General features: G+C 40.0%; 1 protein-coding gene across 1 annotated transcript in view; it reads left to right on the forward strand.

The window, feature by feature from the left end:
* The first annotated feature begins 1,735 nt into the window (after nucleotides 1-1,735).
* The window catches only part of MTX2 (metaxin 2), a 31,876-nt gene continuing 12,757 nt past the window's right edge, over nucleotides 1,736-20,854 (forward strand). The window contains exons 1-3 of the mRNA XM_040070035.2: nucleotides 1,736-1,858; nucleotides 14,719-14,766; nucleotides 15,797-15,843. Of these exons, the coding sequence (XP_039925969.1) occupies nucleotides 1,819-1,858; nucleotides 14,719-14,766; nucleotides 15,797-15,843 (135 nt within the window). The 5' untranslated portion in view covers nucleotides 1,736-1,818. The remainder of the gene's footprint in view (nucleotides 1,859-14,718; nucleotides 14,767-15,796; nucleotides 15,844-20,854) is intronic.

Consider the following 20,854-nt stretch of genomic DNA (forward strand, 5'->3'; position numbering starts at 1 on the left):
TGATGTGAAGCCTTTAAAATCTATGGAAGCTAAGGAGCTTTCCATGGCATGGAGCAAGAATTACCAGAAAGAAGTTTGTTAATAGTGAGGCCATCTGAAAAACAATTCACGTGCAGATTGTGCAGGAAGCTAGGCTCAGGAGAATGATGCATTTCCTTGAAAAGCTGGAGGAGAGAGGCATATTGAATTAAGCTGAAGGTGGGGATGCAGTCAGTTTCACTGCTCCCATCTAATGTCCCTGGAGCTCTCCCTGGAGGATTTCCTACAAGGTACTCTGCCAAAACAGTCCTTTCAGCGGGAGCAGGGAGGACTGGGAATGCAGAAACAAATCTACTGCCCCAATCTCCTGTCCGAGACAGAAGGCTGAGCGTCTGTGTTCTGCCACTTGTTGGAGGCATGGCCTGAACACCACTCAGTTTTCCTTCTGTTTTGGCTAATTGTTAGGATTTGGCAGCAGATTTATGTTGATATTTATTTGTTCATACTTGCTAGATTACTCCCTGATTTTTGTTCCCTGATTTAGTTTGCATGACCCACCTCCATTTCTGCAGAGGACTTCTTTGCATCAAACTGAGATCTACAAAGAAACAGTATTTTTTTAATTGGCTGCTAATATATGGATTTTGCCTAGCTTATCCCTAGTTCAAGCTTGGCCTTTTGCCCCATGGCTTGCGTTTTTAGCCTTCTAAACTGCTGCCGATGAAAGGAGTCAAATAACACAAACCAGCTTAATTTATACTCTTGCAATCTCTTAATACAAAGCCACTCAGCTTCTCAAGACTGCTCAGAGTTTCTGTAATTTCAGTGCTATTCAACTTACAGCTGTAATTAGAAATGAAGCTTTCATCAGCATTTAAAAATAATCAGTTGTCTTCCACATCACTGTTTTAAGTCCTCAGTCCACTGCTCTGATCTATCTACTGGCTCTTCTGCTTTTGCTACTGCTCTAATAGCAGGCTTCCACTATCATGTGAAGAATATATTCAATATATTCATGTGAAGAATGATTCAAAAGTGTCACCAGAGGAGTTTCACATACTTTACAAACATTAACACATTTATATCCCATGTCTTCTGTATATAAAATATTTACGATTTTACAAGAGTGAAATGTTGTGCTATCTGTTCTTCACAGTAGTGAGACATACTTGATAAAATGAGATATTCTAATTCTTATTAAAGTGTGGCTCAAGAAATGAGGATCAAGAGGGACTGCAAGATAATGGAACAAATAATTCACATATCCTTTTATCTTCTCTGCAATCAACATACTGGTATGTATGTAATTTTACAGCACTTTCCAACACTTACGTCTTTATATTACAGAATTAAGAAAGAATTTTATGGTTGCTTAAAGACAAAGTGTATATTCCAAAAAGCAGAGTTTGTCTTCTGGAATTAAGAATCCGAGCTTGGGACGAAGAAAAGGCAGCTGTACCCTTTGGTTCTAACCTATTGTCCCCGAGACGCTTCGGGAAGCATTTCGGAGTTCCGTTCCCCCGTGTCTCTGCGTCCAAGGTAAGGGCGCAGAGGCTGAGCGGGCAGCGCCGCGCTGGCAGCTCCTGGGGGCTTGCCCTGCGGCTGGGAGAACAGAGGGGAGTGACTGTCGCTCCCAGGCCGGCGTGCTCGGAAACGCCGCTCGGAGCATCCCCGCGGCCCCGCTCCGCGCCCACGCCCGGCGGGCGCGGGCGCTGCCCCGCGGGCGGGCGGGCGGGGGAGCCGCGGGGCCCCGCCCCGGCCCCGGATGCAGTCGTTGCCCCGCCGGCGGCGCGGCGCCCAGTTCCTGTGCGTGCCCTCGGCCCGCCCGCCCTCCGCGACATGTCGCTGGTGGCCGAGGCCTTCGTGACTCAGCTGGCCGGTGAGGGGCGGGGGGCGGGCGGGACGCCGGGGCCGGGCCGGGCGCCGCGCTCCGAGGCGCGGGGTGAGGGCGGCGGCGGCGCCGAACTCCCGCGGCCTCTGTCGCCGGGGTGACCCCGCGGGATGGGGCCGCGGCCAGGGCGCTGCGGTAGGCTCAGGGGTCCGCGGTGCCGCACGGAGCCCGGCCCCGGAGGACGGGGACGGGTCGCTCCGCACAGCTCCTCAGGAGCGCAGCCGTGCGCGGCCACCAGCTCCCCTCCTCTGCGGGCTCCCTAACCCCGGCTGTGCCCAGGCGTATCGTTACTTTCATTTAATAACCTCTTCTTTGAAAGCACTTAATTCTCTTCAGTGGTCTAAAAAACCGCGTCATGTTTATCGTTGCGGCAGCCGGCGCTGAGGCCCGCTGCGTGGGAGAGCTCGGTGCGGCGGCGTGCCCTGGCCGTGCCCCGCGGGTGCGGGCTGTGTCCCCGACCCCCGCGGGGAGCTCGGGCAGTGGCGGGACCTTTGCTACCTGTCAGTGCTCCTGGGAGCCGCTGCCGCGGGACGTGACCTTGAGATGAAACAGAAGCGTGCCTCACTGTGGAGTTATTTTGCAAAAGATGATAATAATGTGCTCTTAAGGAAAAAATGAGCCTTAGATAATGCCTGGCTAGGAAGTTCAAAACAGAGTTAGTGTGTTGCGTGCTCAAAATAAGTGCCTTGGTCAGTTTCTCCTTTCTTGTTATTCCCTGTTGTTGATTTTTTGCTGCTATGCAAACTCCCAGACAATAAATACTGCAAGGGAACAGCGTGTTGACTAATACTAGCCTACTGAGGAGAATGCTGGAGTTGTGTCTCAGGAGCTGGTCCACTTGGTAGAGGCCTCAGCGTAAAAATCTGGGTGGGATTCTCTTATTATGAATGTACCCTGACTTGTAGGTCATGTGAAGGTGGTGGGTCTTCAGTCTGGGTCTGCAGAGGTGCCCATAGACAAGCTTGAAAGTTGTACTGGCCTCTTGAGCTGGCAGTTGCTAATATATAGATGTTAGCACAAGCCGTGCTTATGTTCTGAGGGCCGGAGCCCTGGAACCTTGGGATGTGGAGAATACAGTGCTATTGCCTTGCCTTTACGATCTCTTTAGTATATTTTATTTCTATTGTGAAACTCAAGCATAATGACATGCATGAGTAGATCTTGATTATCTTGTCTGCTCTGTAACCTTTATGAATATTCTACAGTGCCAGCTTGCTAATACTTATTTTTTCTGGAATTACAAATATGAACTCAAGACTATGCTGTACCTAGGCATCTCACTGCTCCTTATTCAAAAAACTTGTTTCATGGTTTCAAAAGCAGTTATCTGCCTCAAAAATTGAAGATACCTTTGCCAGCGGCTCATGACCTTTGTAGCTTGTCTGTATTAAGCACCAGGCCCAGATGGAAAGTAAGAAATGGCAGAATTGCTCAATTTGTTAATATGAAAGATTTTTCATATGAAAAGAAGGTTAACCAGGATCTTGGCCAATACCCATCACACTTCTGGATTTCCTGAGACGTTAACACAAACATAGGGAGTATTTCATTCTGGTACTAAGGAGATATAAATATCTCCCAAATCTAGGAATATTTGTGGGGAAGAAAAATCTGCAAAGAAATCAGGCTTGTTTTAATAACATCCCATATCTGTGGTTGTGAATGATTGAGAGCTTTTTCCATGTTCCTAAAAATGAAATTTCATTGGCTTTTCTTTGGGGTTCCTGTTCATGACGATGTCCCTTTGTTATATAGCAGTTGCAATGAGCTGCTGCTGCTCTTAACATACAACATATATAATTCATGGGTCCTTACAAACCAGTATTTAAGACAATCATCTCAGCATAATTTGTTTTCTAGAAATGTTTTAAAAGCTGAGGAGAGGGTTTTAGTAAAGAAGGGGATCATAACCTTTTGAACACCAACTTTTTGTGTATGTATTTGAATGTTTTTTTTGAACTACTACCTGTCTTTCCCTTGCCTGTGCCTTGCGCGTTCACTTTGACCATCTCAGCACAAACTGAAACACAGGAAACACCATCTGAATGTAAGAAGAACTTTTTTCAGCATGAGGATGATTTGACACTGGAGCAGCTTGCTCAGTACAGTTGAGCAGGTTGCTCACTCCAGTTGTGAATCTCCATCCGTGGAGGAGAGTGGAGATGGGCAGCCTGCTGTGGCTTACTGTGGACATCCCAGAAGTGCCTTCCAGCCTCAGTGGTTCTGTGCCCAGCAGTTCTCAGCCTGCTTGCAGTGCTGCAGTAATTCAGCATCCTCTCTGAGCAGTGTGCATTCACCTGACAGTGCTGGGCACAGCCTGCTGCTCGAATGCATTAATGATTAAATACAAAGTGATGACTGAATCACCTGCATGGACTGTAATGCTTGCATTAGTGGCATTCAGCCATTTGCTCATTCAGAAATATAAAGAGGTTGATATTATGTCTCAAGGAATAATAAATTTTTCCATAGCTTCATGAGTTGCAAGCATTCATGAAAAAGAAGTATCACGGTTTAAATCATCCATTTCTAAACTGTAGAAAATATTAATTGAATAATATGGTAGAGAATTTATTTAGAGTAGCTCAGCATCAATCACATATTAACAGGATAGGAAATGAATGTTTATACTGTAAGAAGAATTAGAGTGCCAGCTTTCAAGTGGTCTACAACATTAATCTAACTCTAGTAGTTTTGAGAAACTGACTGCTCAAATAATTTTTAAATGGTTGTTGAAAATACATTTAATTGATCACTAAATTACTCAATATGCTTTATTTTTTTTTTCTCCCAAAATACATTAGTTTTAGGTCAGCGATCAAAAGAGAGAAAATAATAATTGTTGTTTATCCTTTGATCTCTGGAAAACTACTTCTATTTATTGCTGTTATGTCCAAGGCTCTTAGGCTGATTTTAGTACTAAGGGAAGGGAGTGCAGTGTGAAAAGCAGGTGCCCTTCTGCCTTGAGGTATTTTATGATCATACGGAGTCTGCCTCCAGTGTGGCGTGCCAGAGTACAAATGTGCATGTTTGATGTGCATGTTTTATGTATTGAGACAAGCTTCAATGTGGCTGAGAAAAAATTCATAGGGAATGAAACCTGACCACCTAAATTGTTCCCACACATAAAGACATGGTACTTAAACTGAGTGTGCATTTTGTGCATCTAAATGCGCATAGGTAAATGTTAACACTTCCTCCGTGTGTAGGGTAAAAAAAATGTAGTTATTCTTGCTTAAAATAGATTGTTTGCAGCAGGGATTGTTTGAGCCTGCTGCAGAGGCTCTTGTAATGAAAAATTCGAGTTTATTTGAAAATACCAAATTTGTCAGGCTACATGATTTTATCTTACAGTGTTTTTTACATGTGTGCTTTTCATTTGGTACTCAAGCTGAGAGGAATGCCTTTTAACTCCTGTTCAGTTTCAATAAGCAAGTTTCTTATGTTGCTCTTGCCAATTTATGCTCAGACATGTTTCATGACTTGATTTGGACCAATCCTTTGAGTGGATTGCTTATCCAATCTATTCTTTTAGGTCAGGGAAACATTACTTTCACAATTATTGTAGTATAGTACATACTTCATTTTGAAATATTGTTATTTCTTGGTTTTAAGTAGCAGCATAATTACAGTTTATAATAGAGCATGCTTCTGTAATTGTTTCTGTCTCCATTAAGACTAAGCAGTCTTTCTCTAATCAGCATTTTATTGTTACATGTTTTCTGCTAAAGTGATGTCTTCTTTTCTCATTCCAGAAATGAGATTGCTCTAGAAATAACGGTAACAAAATTAGTAAACCAGATGTAACACCTATTTTGATATTGTCCAGTTTGAATTTCAAGTAAACTTTCATTGGCTGATGAAACCATGACAAGTGGTTTGGATGAGAGTTCTGTTTTGGAGCCTCAGCTGAAGAGGTCATAGAAAAAAAATGGCAAATCATGAGAATGGCTTTGGAGAGGAAACAGATTTTTCTTCTCTTTCCCACTCCTTTTTTCTCTCTGATCCTTGGATGCTCTGTTCTCTGACTGTCCTCAGGCCTTAACTTGGTCTGTTCCTGTAGGTTTGGACCAGGTGAGTCACTTTTTTTCAAAACAAGAATTAAATGAAAGAGCTTGGTTGCTGTTCTTTGCTCTAGTTGAACTGGTGTCACATGTACGCTGCTGGGCATTTTCAGCTGTCTCTTGAAAGTTAGTGAGAAACTGCGTCTGCATGCAAACCATGGTGGGGACAGAGAGAAAGTACACACTGTGCTCTCAAATTTTTATTATTATTACCCTTAAATTCTGGTCTCTAGCTATTAAGAAGTTGACATAGATATGACATGAACATGGATGTCTTAATACAAATTGGAAGAAGTTATATGTAGCAATAAAATGAAATGCTCAGGAAGTATTGGAAACATCAATATAAAGAATTCCAGCGATGCTGCAAAGAATGCAAGAAAAGTCTCATTGGGGAGGATGGGAGGTCAACTAAAAAAATTGGTTTGTACATAGTGAATTAGAAAGTAAAAATGCCGATGGGAATTTTTAACAGTTCTGCCTTTTAGCTGTGGTATAATAACAGTGAAGCCAATGTAACATTTGCATGCCTAGCAGGAACTTTCAAAGCTCAACTGCGTGTGTGTTTCTTCTTGCATTTGAATGCCATGTTAGAGAAACTCTGGATGCATTGGAGTGTTCTCACTGAAAGCCTTGGAAAAGGAATGAGGGAGACTGTGAGGGTATGATTAAGAGAACAGGATAAATGTTTCCAGGTTTCGAAGCAGGGAGTCTGCAGTGTTTCCCAGAGGTGAGGGAGAGCGTGAAAGGTGCTGTGGCAAATACCACAGTCTGGTTTGGGCTGACTTAAAGGCTGGGAGCCCTGAAGCAGCATCTTCCTTTTTGCTAGCAGCAGCACTTAGCTGGCTGCAGCAGTGCTAACTGCTGCATTTCTACATGCAGAGCTCTCCTGCCTAGGGATCTCAGCTCATCTTGCACCTTTGCAGGACCAGTGCTGCTGTGCTTAGGGCTGTGGGCAGCATAGGGAATGAGACAGTGAAAGGGAGCCTTAATGAAAGGCCAGAGGGGCCAGGGCTGGGTGAGCCAGAATTGTGTGTGGGAAGCAGCTTTTGGAGCAGGTGTGGGATACTGAGGTCCTGTTTGGTGGGGCAGATGTGTAGGATCTCTGTTGTGGACCAGAGCAGGGGTGCTGTGGATGAGAAAGCAGGGAACTCCTTGGGGTACTCTACAGAAGTGGTGGTCAGACAGCCTGTCAAACATCTTTAGGGGAGGAAGAGTTCAGGCTACCACTGAAAAGAGGGGTCCCAGTCTAGGAGAGCTTTCAAGGAACTGATTTAAAAATGTACACATCTACAAATGTAGATATCCAGGCTAAGAAATATTGCAGTCTAATAAGGCATTAATAAGTATCATCCAATAAGGCATTAATAAGTATCATACCTCCACTGTCCTTCTCTTCACTGCTCCTGTGCTTGAAGTTTGACTTCTTGCATCAGGGCCAAAGAGGAGCAAGGGAGTTAAGTAGCCCAAAGGGAAGAGATTGATTTAGAGATCTATAAAAAGCTAATTTTAAGAATTACAGAGCTTTGAGATGGAGCGTTTATGCTGAACATCAGAAAAAAGTAAAATAACTGCAGCCTGTCAGGACTTTATAAATTAATCTTTTGAGATCATTTAGCTGGCATGCTCTCCGATTTTTCTGAAGAAATCCAGATGTTGATTCAGGAACAACTTTTATTTATGGATTTGATTTTGTTGAGATTTTTTTGGCCTTGTCTCCTGACAGGGTATCCCTCCTGTGGCCTGCCCTAGCAGCAAGAGTGCTAAGCACCCTGGAGGATTGAACCACAGATGTGTACACTCTTGAAAGTCAACTCAAAGACAGTAACAGAATTGGACTAATGCTTAAATATATGCAATTAATAGCTTTCTTGGAGGGTGAAGAAGCAGATTATATCATGTGAAATGGCTGCTGCAGTAATGTCGCATGCTGACTCTCATAGTGGTACAGCTACAGGAAACTCAAGTTTGAGAATTGCTGCTGAGATTGAGTCTTTGCCCTGACTATCTGCTCAATCAATGATTACTGAACAGTCATGTTTTATCTGAATTGTAATATCTCTACAAAGGAAGCCAGGGACAGATTTAAGCAAATGATGTAATTATTTGATACATGATTTAATGCATAGTGTTTAACTAGTGTGAAAGTTGGTTTTCATTTGGCAAGGCACTATGAAACATGTTTTGGTCCTTGTCAGAACCAGGGAGTTGCTGATGCTTTCATTTTTTCTTGGCCCTTTTTAGTTTACAGTATCAGGCAATTGCATGAAATTGATGTGTACTCAGTGTGGGTGGGTTGAACTCTGGTGGGTCTTAAGGAAGCTAATTCACAACTTTCTCATACTTCCTTTATTGATCACTCTTAATGTATGAGATACAGACATTTAACTACTTTGGTTCCAGAGTGGCTACAGCATCACTGTTAGTCAAAATGTACCCCTCCGTTTATTTCCTGTACTAGAAACACATCAGTTCCTGGCATTTTCTTTTTAAACAATGTATTGCTACTTGAAAATACAGATTTGTGTTAAAAGTGTATGAACTGCTTCTTTTTTCATGCATATTAACATTAAGTGTCTTATAATCCTCCTTCCTTCTGCATTCTGGGGAATAGCTTTCCATTTGTTTTTCTTTTGGTTACTACATTTAGGACATTGTGGTACCTTCCAATTCAGAATATGCTGTGATTCTTTGATCTTGAGCAGCAGGTCCCCACCATCTCAGCAGTCTTTGGAAACCAAAAGGGGTAACTTTTCCTGCTGATTGTTTTGATGTTTGCTTCATGACGTTCAGAGACTTGTAAGTAATATCGTTGAATATAAATGTTGCCTGGATGTAAGACTGAATTTCTTTTTAGTGTTTACTCTTGTGAAAAAGCAGTTTTGAGAACCCTCATTATATTTTAATCAAATCTGTACCTAGGGAGAGGCTAAAGGAAACTATGTGAAAATAATGTGTAAGTTAATCTCTCCAGCTGTAATACTGCAATCAGTGATTCAGATTAGTGCCAAGTACTTTTGTTTGCTTGTTTTTAACAGAGGATATCTTGCCTCTTGGCTCTTGTAGCAGGCCTTTAATGCTGTGTGAACCAAACTGGTAAATACAGATGTTTTAGCTTTCCTCCTTTTTTATGTAAGTTTAATATTAAAGTGTTTAAGAAAAACATAACAAAAAGGAAAGCGATCCATGCAAATGTGGTGATTTTAGAGAAGGAGTAGTCTTTATTTTTCATATGATCCATAACAGCTTCATAACATTGCATGAAATTGCTGTGTCAATGAAGGTCAAATATTCCCAGGCCAGGTCTTAGCCTTGCCTACGCAACAGCACACAATGACCTGTATGGAAGAGATTGTTAGTTGACTGAATACTGCATTTACAGAAACAAGGTATCAAAGAATAAATTGGTGGCAAACTGAGAATATAATAAATTTTAGTTTAGAGGCGATTTGGGGCAGAAATTATCTTGATTTACTATTTAGTAGCCTTGATTCCTATTAGGCATATGCTACTTTTATAACAGAAAAATATTTCTATTTGCATTGCCTTCCAAAAGTACTCTTGTCCCAAAAGAATTCTTTGGTATTGCTGAGAGCTGGGAACAGCCTAATTTCAAGTCGAGTGTTTTCCTAAGAAACTTTTAACTTGTTGATGACTTCATTTCTCATTCAGGAGGGAACATCTTGATGCCTGGATCTAGAGGTCTCTGGCTTTTGTCTGTGGCTGGTATCTGGTATTCAAGAATGTCACAGCTTGGCCAGCAAGCTAAACTAGTGGCAGACTACAGGGCAAATGGCACTGCCTAACCCTACTGCTGAAACTGGCTATTCATACTAGACCACTGAAGTGGCTAAATTGTTGTTTAGCATATTCCACAATTTAACATGCAAAGTATTTTGTCTTCTCGTTTTCACAGTCACAGCCTTATTTTTTAAGTAAGAGGATTAAAGGCATAACTGTAAACCATTTATTTCATTACATCTCTTTCATCATCATGAAGCTGCTTAGGGAGGGTGGATAAAAATATTTGTTTCCCCTATATGTCCTGGCAGCACTGGCACAGGAGGAAGAGTTTCCCATTAAATCAGAGTGTAGAAGCTGAAACCAAGTTTTGTGCACTAACAAATGGATTCTGCACAGCCCAGACAAGGAATTGATGGGGCTGAGGCACTGTAGTGCATCTTGGCAATGTGGTGCTTCCTCTTGAACAGACTTCACTGGGGAAATGTTAGTGCAGCCTCTCATTCTTTGAATTAAAATTCACCAATGTGCATGTGTAGCATGTACTGTTTTGAGAGCTTTAGTTGGAGCTGGAATGTGTAGGCTTCAGGTGAGCTGCAGATCCCCTGCTGATAGTGGGGTTCGGTGCTCTTGAGTACGTCTTTTCTACAGCAAATATGCATTCTTTTCTCTTACTGTCCCAAAAGTATTTGGGTAAATAAAGTCTTTATACGGAAATGTCAGTCTGAAACATCTGGAAACACTGAAATCAAGTTGCTATGTGAATATCTCTCTCTGGTCTTAATATTGCTCGAGTAAAACTTTTCACACAATGTGAAAATCTGAGAAGTGTACCTAATGCAATACACCTTTAGTGGCAAAGAATTTTATGTGACTGTCATGACTCATTCTGTGCTCTGGAAGTTTCTTTTTAAGACCAAAAATTACTTTTTTTCTGAGTCATTCTCTGCTACGACAGGTGAGGGGTTAGGGATCTGTTTCAATAGTTACAAACTTGAGTACTTAAAACCACTGGGAACATGCAACACACCAGTTCACAGAATTTTCTTCTAATTTGACAACTGAGAACCCTGTTATCACTTTGAAATCTTTAGCATTTTCTATGCTAAACTGTTAATAAGTAAAACACTTAGACTAACAAATACACTGAGCTTAGTGAAATTTTCATGCGTTTTTAGTCATCCACAAAACCAAAGAAGATTTGGTGTAAGTTTGCTTGCTGTTTGACTTCCCCACTTGTTGGGGTGCTGTGTCTGCTGAATTCTCAGCACCCAGGATAAGAAGGCTTATGTAGTGATGTTTTCTGTGTCCATGTCCTTTTAATTCTCATTTCCCTGTTACTTTTGAACTCAAGCCCTTTTCAGACAATGTTAATTGGGAGGGGAGGGGGTGTGGAGGAGGGGAATAATCCCACAGTTTGTTTCCCATAGGCTGTTTCCTATAACTGGCATTATTGTTTTAATCAACAAGCAGTGTGGTAGAGGAGAAGTAGGGAAAGACAATAGTATGAGATTTGATTGTCCTGAACAGCAGAGAATCCACATGAAAGACTAAATATTTGAATTTGTTAATCATGGGAAAAGTTTCAGTAGGGTGGGAAAACAATTTTTACTAAAGACTGCAAGCCTGAGAGACAGACCCATTGAAAACCACACAATAGTAATTCCTCTGATTATGGAGGCAGAAGGAAGAATGAAATAGTTCCTTATTCCTAAGAAATGTAGAGAAGCTATTCCTGTAAGGCATGCTTCCAGGCAGTTATTTCATCCTGTGAGCAGTTAATGATAAAAATGTCTGTTGCGTAGGATCTAACACATAAATGTGATTCTGTGTTGAGAGCTTCTGAAGTTGAATTGACATCACATTTGTTAATTTTCTCTTTATATACCGGGTGCCACAGTAGCCGTGGTTAGCAGGGAAATGAACATCTACAGACCAGAAGATTATAGTTGCCGAAGGATAAACTGGATTTGACTTCATTAGTGCACAAATGATAAGTTTGTGAGGAGTTATTATAGCATTAATCAACTTGATGGATTGGAAATATGACAGAACTGAAGCAGCGTGTAATATTAGTGCCTATTATTCTACAAATTATGTCTTCACCTACATTCATAAGGCAAGAGTCATTGCCACACATTAAAGATGTTACACACTTTCTCCTCTTGTGGAGACATGTGACAACCCTTCAGTGATTCCTCCTCCTCTCTTCCCCAGCAGGGCTCTGGTCTCCCTTAGCTGCACGTTTGCACCTTGGAACTAATGAAAAGCAGCATGGGAGCTTGTACTTAGATTCAGCTTGTACCTTTTGAACCTGGACCTCTTATGTAGCAGTGTGTATTTAAACTTCCGGCTTCATCAGAAGTAAATGTTTCATATTCTGATATCTTGGAAGAGGGAGAATGAGTAGAAATTGTAGGGTATGGGACAGATGGTGAATGAGTATTTAATTACTTGATTTCCAGAGTATTGCCACAGGTATTTGTACCTCTGGTATTGTTGAACATGATCTGCATGCAATTCTGAATGCATACTGCAGAATTAATTTATTTTCTAGGATATGGGTGATAACACATGAATCTTAATCTAAAACTGATAGTTGTAAAATCTAGTCTCTGTAGAAATAGTGAAATAAGTTACCTTTGATCTGCTTTGCACACAAAGAACTGAAGACTTTGGTTCAAGGCTTGGGAGCATGTGTCTGCCTCATTCCAACATGGTCAGAATTGTGACCTCTGGAGACCATCAGGTGCCAGGTGCAGGGTGTATTATTCATTTTCTTACAACTGTGGAAATCTGGAGTTTAAGGCGTACTCATAATGAGGGCTGAGATTTTAATTTGGCTGTCCTTGTTTCGTTTACTTGTCAAAAACATACATTCGTGCACAACTAAACTGTGAATGAGTGAATAAAAGGCTTTAAGCTACTCTTGTCCTTTCCTTCCCTCAAGCTGGGTATCTGCTCTTGTGTACTACGACTGTGGGATAAAGACTTTGTATCATCACTAATAAAATTAGGGTCAGCAGATATAGTTCATGAAAATATGTACGTGATCAGTAGATTGTGGAAGTAAGATTTAAGCTGAGAAGGGCAAAAAAGACACAAAGAATATTCTACTTGTATTTTAGTTTGTAGTATGGATATGACATGCCTTAGCAGCAAAGTGGTTTTAGATTCTGTGTGCCAAGAAGCTGGGGGGTGTGTGTATTATATCTCTGTGTCTCCATGGCTGCATATAGCTTAGTGCCAAAATCCCACTAGAATTAGAATCTGAATTTCTTGAAATGTACCTAGCTCCTTTGTTGGAGAAGGAAAAGTTTGCTTGATTTTTGGGGTCCAGAAATATTTCAGTTTAGGCTGGAATCCAAGAATTAGTTATAAATCTGACATTTCAGTCAGAAGAGGATTAGGCAAAAAGTTTCAGTAGGAATGGGCTCATGCAGTTGAAGCTCTCTGTAGCCTTTTGGGCATGTAAAAAGGATGTTTTCACTTTTTGGCTGGAGCATTTACAAGATCATTGTAACTTTGTCACTTAGTTACTTCTGTAAGTATCTCAGAGTCCAGAACTGATAAGTTTGCTAAAATATAACATTCTTAATTTCCTCATTCTATTTGCTCCTGCAAGACTTCAGTGGACTTGAAGAAATGTATATTAGATAAATTATTTTAAATGCTTGAGGTTGTAGTGCTGCAGACACTATCTTAGTTTCTTTTTATTTAAAGATGTAAATATACTTCCACCTCAAGAATTTTTACTCCAGGGCAAAACTTTAATGGCAGGGTGTAAAACCAATAGCTGCTACAATAAAACATAAAACATTTTTTCATGACACTTAAATGTGATTAGTTGCTTTCTCATGCCCATACTAGTATCACTCTGATAGGCTCTATGCTTTAATGTTAGAGGCAGTGACCTTCACAAAACTGTGTACAGTGTTTTAAGCTTTACATTCTGTGTGACTTCCATAAAGTCAATACTTCATGGGTATCCAAAAGGAATGATAGTTAAAAAACTGGGCATTTTTTTAGTTTGAGTTCTAAAGGCGAAGATGCAAAGCCTTACTGAAGCCGGTGGAATATTTATGCTTGATCCACGCATAGCTATTTATAGATATTGTTGCTTTAAAAATAATTGACATGATTAGAGCATAAATTTTGTTTACAAATGGCTATTTTGGGTAGAATGCAAGGTTTGAACTGATATTTAAAACCAGATTTTTAATCAGACATTAACAGGGAATGTAAAGGATACAAAAAATGTGATGAACTGTTACCTTAATGTTACTATTAACAGTAAATTGGTAATGATTATTATTTTTGCCTTCCCTTACATTCAAATGGTGTATGATTGATTACATGCAATGGTTCTCAACTGGAGGATGTGATTGTCTTTTATTTCCTTCCCTCATTTCTTAACAACTGCTCAACTGTTTTGAACAGATGATTCGGTTTCTTGAATGCATATTGACATGCCCATTTTCAGGTTGAGCAGTACATAACTTAGAGCAACAGGCAGCTCTGGTCATCCTGGTGGGCAGAGTTCTGCTATGCCGGGCTCCTGGCTCTGTGGGTATTACACAGAACCGTGCGTACACAAGCTTTTCCATTTCCTCAAAGCATTCTTCACGCTTTCTTTGGAGGCTTGTGCCTCTCTCCTCTGTGCCTTGTTCTGTTCTCTCCAGAGAACGCTCACTCTTAGGAGTGGCCAGAATTAGGATGGGAATGTGCACAAGGATATTTTTATGGTGGCAGGAAAATAGCTGCATCAGTTGCTTCAGAATTACAAAGCCATTCTGTAACACAGCTTGAATTTTAGCTCTTTTTGCAGCATTACATTCTGGGACCTTCTCTATGATGACCTTCTGTGAGCTGGAGAGAGGTACAGGAGGAGAGAGTGTCAGTGGGACATTTTCAGGGCGGGTTAAATATTGCATCAGCATCTTTGCCGTCTAAATTCTTGCTCTGGGTAACATTCGTGTTTAGTTAGCATTTGCAAGCTCATTGATATTCAGCTTCTTTAATTAATTTCTTCTCTTTCCACAGCCGCAGAGCCTTGGCCTGAAAATGCTGCGTTGTATCAGCAACTGAAGGGTAGGTACGCTGGTTTTGGCAATTAATAATTACTTTTTTTTAGAAAACACATTAAATATGCAAGAAGATAATTAACTGCAAGGAAGCACAGAAACTGTTAAAATAATCCTTTGTGTTTTTTGTTTGGTCAGAGGTTTTAGTTATACTTGCATCTGCCAATATAAAACAGCTATTCATGGCCTATAAGGTCCTTGGTTTATTATTGACTCATTATATTGGCTGCTGTAGCCAGTGTAAAATGATGTGGTTGCAGGCACAGTTGGCAGATTTACTGCACCAATAGCTGAGGCAGCAGATTTTTGAAGTCTTGTGGTAAAGTGGACTCTCAGTAAAAAGGAACTGTTAAAATGTATAGGCTAGGATGGTTCACTCTCCCTTTAGCAGCTCTTCATATATCATCAGATCACATTATGGCCCCCATTTGGGGCTCAGCAGCCTGCTACAGTTGTCAGAAGACTGCAAAGTAATGAAGACTAATAGGTAGCAGCTCTAGTCTTCTAAGCATGGAATTTTTATTGCAGTGAACTTGTCATCTTTCTTTTGTGTGACAGACCTAGACACAGCGTGCAATATTAGCTGCAAGCTGCTTTTATAGGTTTCTGAATACTTTTACTTTTTAGCCAGAGGAGGTATGAAGATGTGATTTTATTTAACTTTGATTAGAAGGAGAGTAATTGGCATGAAAGTCAGGCTTTTTTTTTTTTTTTTTTTTTTTTTTTTTTTTTTTTTTTTTTTTCCTTGTAGTGTTTTTTATTGAACATTGGTGGTATATGATATATATATATGATAGGTGCAGTTGCATTTGCAGGAGAAAACATAGTGGGGGTTTTTTTTCCCCCCTATTTTTTAATATTCATATCATAGATTTCCTAGTCCAGCTGCATAATAATTATATATGTGCTCCTTGTTTTATGCATAAGAAATACAACCCAGAATGGTTTACAGTTACAGGTCAGTAGTTAAATGGGCACTGTTTTTTTGTAATTGTGTGATTTATTTTTTGTTTCTTCTTTATCTTTTCTTTCAACAGAGGAACAAATTTTGCTTTCTGATAATGCATCTTCCCTTGCTGTTCAGGTAAAATGTCATATTTTCTAAACTAAAGATATTAATGCAGTTTTATTTTTTTGAATTATTATCTAGCTAATGTTAACTATATTTAGTGAAAAGATTAATTTAAGAATTATTTCTGCCAAAACAAATGACTTACTTCCTGCCTCTGATTTGCTGTACATTGTTATGGAAGTGCCAGAGCCTAAAGGATTTGAGGATTTTTAAAGTCTTATGTAGAGTGCCGCTCCTTGTATTCCTGTTTATGTTGGTCTGTGTACAGTATCTGCTTGCATACCTACTCTGGGAACTGTGGTTCAGAAACTTTTGTCACTTGCTGTGCATGTTTGTCTTGTAGCATCTTGCATGATGTTTGCCAGTCATTTAATTCTCATAGCTAATACTGCCCCAAACTCAGGGCGTATTTGCTTCATGCTGTGAGCATCACCTCTTTCTATGTCTCTGGTAGGTTTTTTTCAATTTCATCATTGTGCACATACTGGAGCTCCAATGTGGTTTTTAGAAATAGTCCATATAATTGACAAACTCGCACCTCTAATTGACTTAATAGCACCTCTGTGGCTGTGAGGTCCATCTAATCTCCATTAACCTGTTAGGTTCAGTAACCCCAAATCTCAAGGGGATGTTTTCCCCATTAGTAGTGAAGGCCTGGCTGTCAGAGTGGTGGGGAGCTGGATGTCTGTAAGGTTCTTGTCCTTCAAAGCAATTTTGTGGCTGCTGTGCTTAGCTGGGAGTTGCAGTGTTCTGCTTCTTGCTTTTTGTGTGTGGTCTAGCTCAGAGAAGCTTCAGCAAGCAGTCTTTGAGAGCTGTCCAAAGAGGTCTCATCTCATTTACCAAAAATGGGACACTTTGAGATTGTAACTGGTGTTACTGGAAAAAAGGTTGGGATCATTTGATCATGGTAGCTACTTCCAGAATCTCTTAAGCTTTTTTCCTACCAGTCTGGCACTCTAGGAGGTAGCTGTAAGAGTAAATTTGATCACAGCAAGAAGATAGCTTTATCCTTTGCTGGAAAGAGGAATCATCTCTGATACACCTAATAAACGGGGCAGTGTTTATTTGTTTGAGTAGAATGTTTTATATTGTGCTTCACAGTAATATTTTTTTCTGTTGCTTACTTGATCTCAGTGATCCTTTTTACCCGAGCAACTGTATTTTTGGGGGCTCTCGTGAGTTTTCTTCCCATCTAACGATACATGTATGTGTGGGTTTTGTTTAAAACATAACCCCCTCCCCCCAATTCACCAACAAAATAACCCTAAAATTTCCTTTTCTAATGCATCATTTTTCTTTACTGTTTCTAGTACATTGTTATCCTACACATGTCACTTAGATGATAAATTAACTATAATATATTAAAAATCCTTGTTTTTCTTCAATATTCTCTAGCTGGACAGCTGATAGTAGCCATGACTATAAATATGGGTCTGGTAGATATCTGATCTTAAACTTTATAGAATAATTCTGTATTGGGGAATTGTATCAATTTTTAAGAATATGTGTAACATGGTGATGACAGTGAAAGAATAACTATTCTTGGTGTCTTTGATCCATTTTGAGTTGATACTAGGATATGTAGTGATCAGAGAGGTTTAAATATATCAATGTGTTTTACATAAGGAATTTGCTTTTCATTTTGATGAGAGCCTCTTTGTCTGTTTATTGGTTTCTTTTTTTCTGTTTTAAGGGGGTGGTGGGAGCTGGGGGATGTGTGTCCTTCTCAAACGAAAATTTGGAAATGAGGGATAGAAGGAGAGACCGGAGCTGGTACCTGCGACTTTTTTCCTACTGCGGTCATTCTTTTTTCCCCTGTTAGTGATTTGGGGCACATCAGTATCACCAGAGCAGATACATAGCTTGTTTGTGGTTGTTGAACTTCCATGTGGTGAAAACATCAGAAATTTGAGTCAGAAGAGCATGTGGAATCAGCCACCATCAAATCTTTAGGAAACATGGTTTAACAGCAAGACTCTGAATGTGCTGCAGCCAGTCTTTTCAGGAATTTTATAAAATCTTCTTGTAGCACCTCTTTGTAAAGCAGCTCTCAGGTCTCAGAGGGACATACACGCTGATATCTACACATAAAATAATGCATACAATCCAGGGCCATAGTAAGTAATTAGTCAGAGTAAAACTTGACTGTTTTAAAGTTGCCAACCCTGCAACACAGATGGCATTTCATGTAGTTCTTGTTAACGGAGCAGACCAAGCAGACAGCAGAGCAAGCTACTCTCACTGCAGATGTAATTAATGAGTAGAGAGGGCTGCAGGTTGAATATAGGAAGTTGGTTGAGTCTTGCTGTTTTAATAATGATTAGACTTACAACTTCTCATTGTGCAGTAAAATCTGGACTCTCAATAGCCACATGTCAGATGAGAGAAGGGATGACAGAGTCTTCTGGGAATTGCTGAGTAGCTGTGCTGGCGCCTTTAGTAGTTAAAAGCCAACCAAACACAAAAACCTTTCTCATCTTGTGGAAATTCTCTGCTAATTCTGGTAGGGTTATTTTTTTTTTGTATTTTTTTTCTTTGTTTTTTTAATTCCTCTTCTGCTCATTGTTTATTTTGGAAACAGACTAATTTAGCAATTTCTTTGTCTTTTACTGGCTTCAGATTCTTTGTATTTTCTGAAAATACAACATAACTTCAAGTAGCAAGTACATTATCTCTGGTACCTCTTGGTGTTTGCACTCCTTTGTTAAGAAGTTAATACACTACTTTGAAGTAGTGTATTACACAGCTGAGTCCACTTGATCTTGGGCTGCAAAGCCTTGGTATTGAATGAAATTTTATTTTCACTGCAGATTAATTAAAATCAAGGGAAAATACTAATCAGTAATGATTATCCAGCTATTGAAAGGAGATTGTAACAGAATGAAGGCTCCGTTCTTGTGAGACACTCAGCCCTCTTCCCATCAATGTTAATGAAAACGCACCTCCTGGGTAACATGACTCATGGTTAAAACCATTCTCCATGTATGTATTGTACAGCTACCATTATACAGCATTCCTGCTTATCACAGTAAAAAAAAAGCAACCAAAACACAAATATATCTCAATAACAAAACAATGCCACAACTTTAAGGAGGGGAAAATGGAGTTAGAAGTAGATTAAAACTGAATAACTCAGACTGAAATATGCTCTTCTATGGCATAGGAGAAATGTATTCTCCTATGGTACATGGTCCAGGCTCTGTCTCCTTATTGATGCCTGGGGCAGGTAAAGCCATTTTGTTTAGTGCCTGGGTGCAAGTAGTGTGGCCAAGTAGGAGGGAGGGGGTTAATACAGCTGCGCTCTGCCAGGCCTCTTGCCTCAAATGGCAGCTCAAAGCATCTCTTGCACTGTTCCAACTTGTCAGGAGGAGGAATGTGGATGTTGAGACTGCCTCCTTTATGACAGGTTCTTCTGGAATCTTTTTGCAGTTAGTCTCATAGTCTTGCTCAAAAGGCTGTCTAAAATGTTCAGAATTCTGGAAATTCTGACAGCTGTCCTGAGGTTGGAGAGCCTACAGCTCATTTTGCTAAGATTGGTATTAATTGCTTGTGCAGTCGATGTCCTTGTAAGTGGTCTTAACATATATTCCAGGAAGACAATTTTAGAATTGTCTGTTCTTAGCCCTGAATGACAGAAGGAAGTTTGGGCAATTTAAAATTGTGCTACACAGACCAATTGCTTATTTACTTCAACAAGTAATCAAATAAATGTGTAAATCATACATGATTAATTGCCCTTGACAGATTTGTGATTTTCTTTTCTCTGTGTGTGTGTGTGTATATGTGTGTGTGTGTGTATGAATTGTGGTTTGGTTTTTCTCTAGACAAAACATTAGCAGAAATTTGAACTTGTTGCTGAGTCTTAAACAAAAGCTTGGTACTGAGATGAAAATCTGCCAATCCCTTTTTTTTAAAGAGAATAAAAGCTGGAATTCTTCGTGGTGAGAAATGCAGTATCAACATAATCAATCTAGTAGCACTTTGTTGTTGCTGAGAACATGCTTAAATCCCAAGCTATACAGGTACTGTTCTTGAGTGAAACATCTTTCATATAGTTCTAAGATGAAATTACCTCTGAATGAATAGAAACTTCATTTATCTTCAAAATCTCTGTGCTACCAGTGAATCCACTCTTTCTGCATTCTACAACAAGAATTACATTATACCATTAGAGCAGTGCCATGATGCAGTATAAAATAGATTGTTTTGGAGAATGAACGTGGCTTTGCTATAAATTACATTCACAGGTACAGAGGAATTTGTTATTTTGTTTAAAATAGTCACAAATATAATTAAGATCTTAATTTATGTTAAACTACACATGTGGCCATTACCATAACTGGATTAGGAATTTAATCTGTCACTCAAGCAATGATACTGAACAGTTTTCATTTATAACCTTAGACACACTATTTCAGTTACAGGGACTGCAGCTGTTTGATATGAAAACTGAATTATTCTGTAGATTTGTTCATGGGTTTTAATTTTAAAATGTGTCCCTGCAATAAAGTAGAGAATAACTCTGTAGTTGTCATCACATACTGTCCATTGTATGCTCTTGAAATAACATAAAAATGGAAACAGAAAATGCATTTCACTCTTTCTTCCTAGCAGCATGTTGTGTGAGTGCCTTTAGAAGTGCTGCTGAATAAGAGATGGCTTGGAATGGCTCATTCTTTATTAAAAACTAATCATGAATATATCTTCTTCAAATGAAGCCTGGACTGTGCCATCTGAAAATAGCGTTCCTCATGTGGCGACGTAAATTGTGAACTATTTGAGTCTTGGCATAAGTAATTTCATTTTTGCCTCTGATCTCAGTAACTGCAATCTGGATGTGATTTACTTCAAGTTGTAACTCATTTTTAATGAGTGTGTGTTTGCTCATATGTGTTTTTCGGGGAGGAAACTGTAGGGGAAGAGGAGAGTGTTGTGATGGAGCTCTGACAGGGTGATTTGCTGCCCGACGCGTGTCGTGTGTCCAGCTGATGGTGTCCTTAGCTGGGAAGGGCAAAGAGGAAGG

Source organism: Hirundo rustica, chromosome 7, assembly GCF_015227805.2.
Source record: "Hirundo rustica isolate bHirRus1 chromosome 7, bHirRus1.pri.v3, whole genome shotgun sequence".
Taxonomy (NCBI): Eukaryota; Metazoa; Chordata; class Aves; order Passeriformes; family Hirundinidae; genus Hirundo; species Hirundo rustica.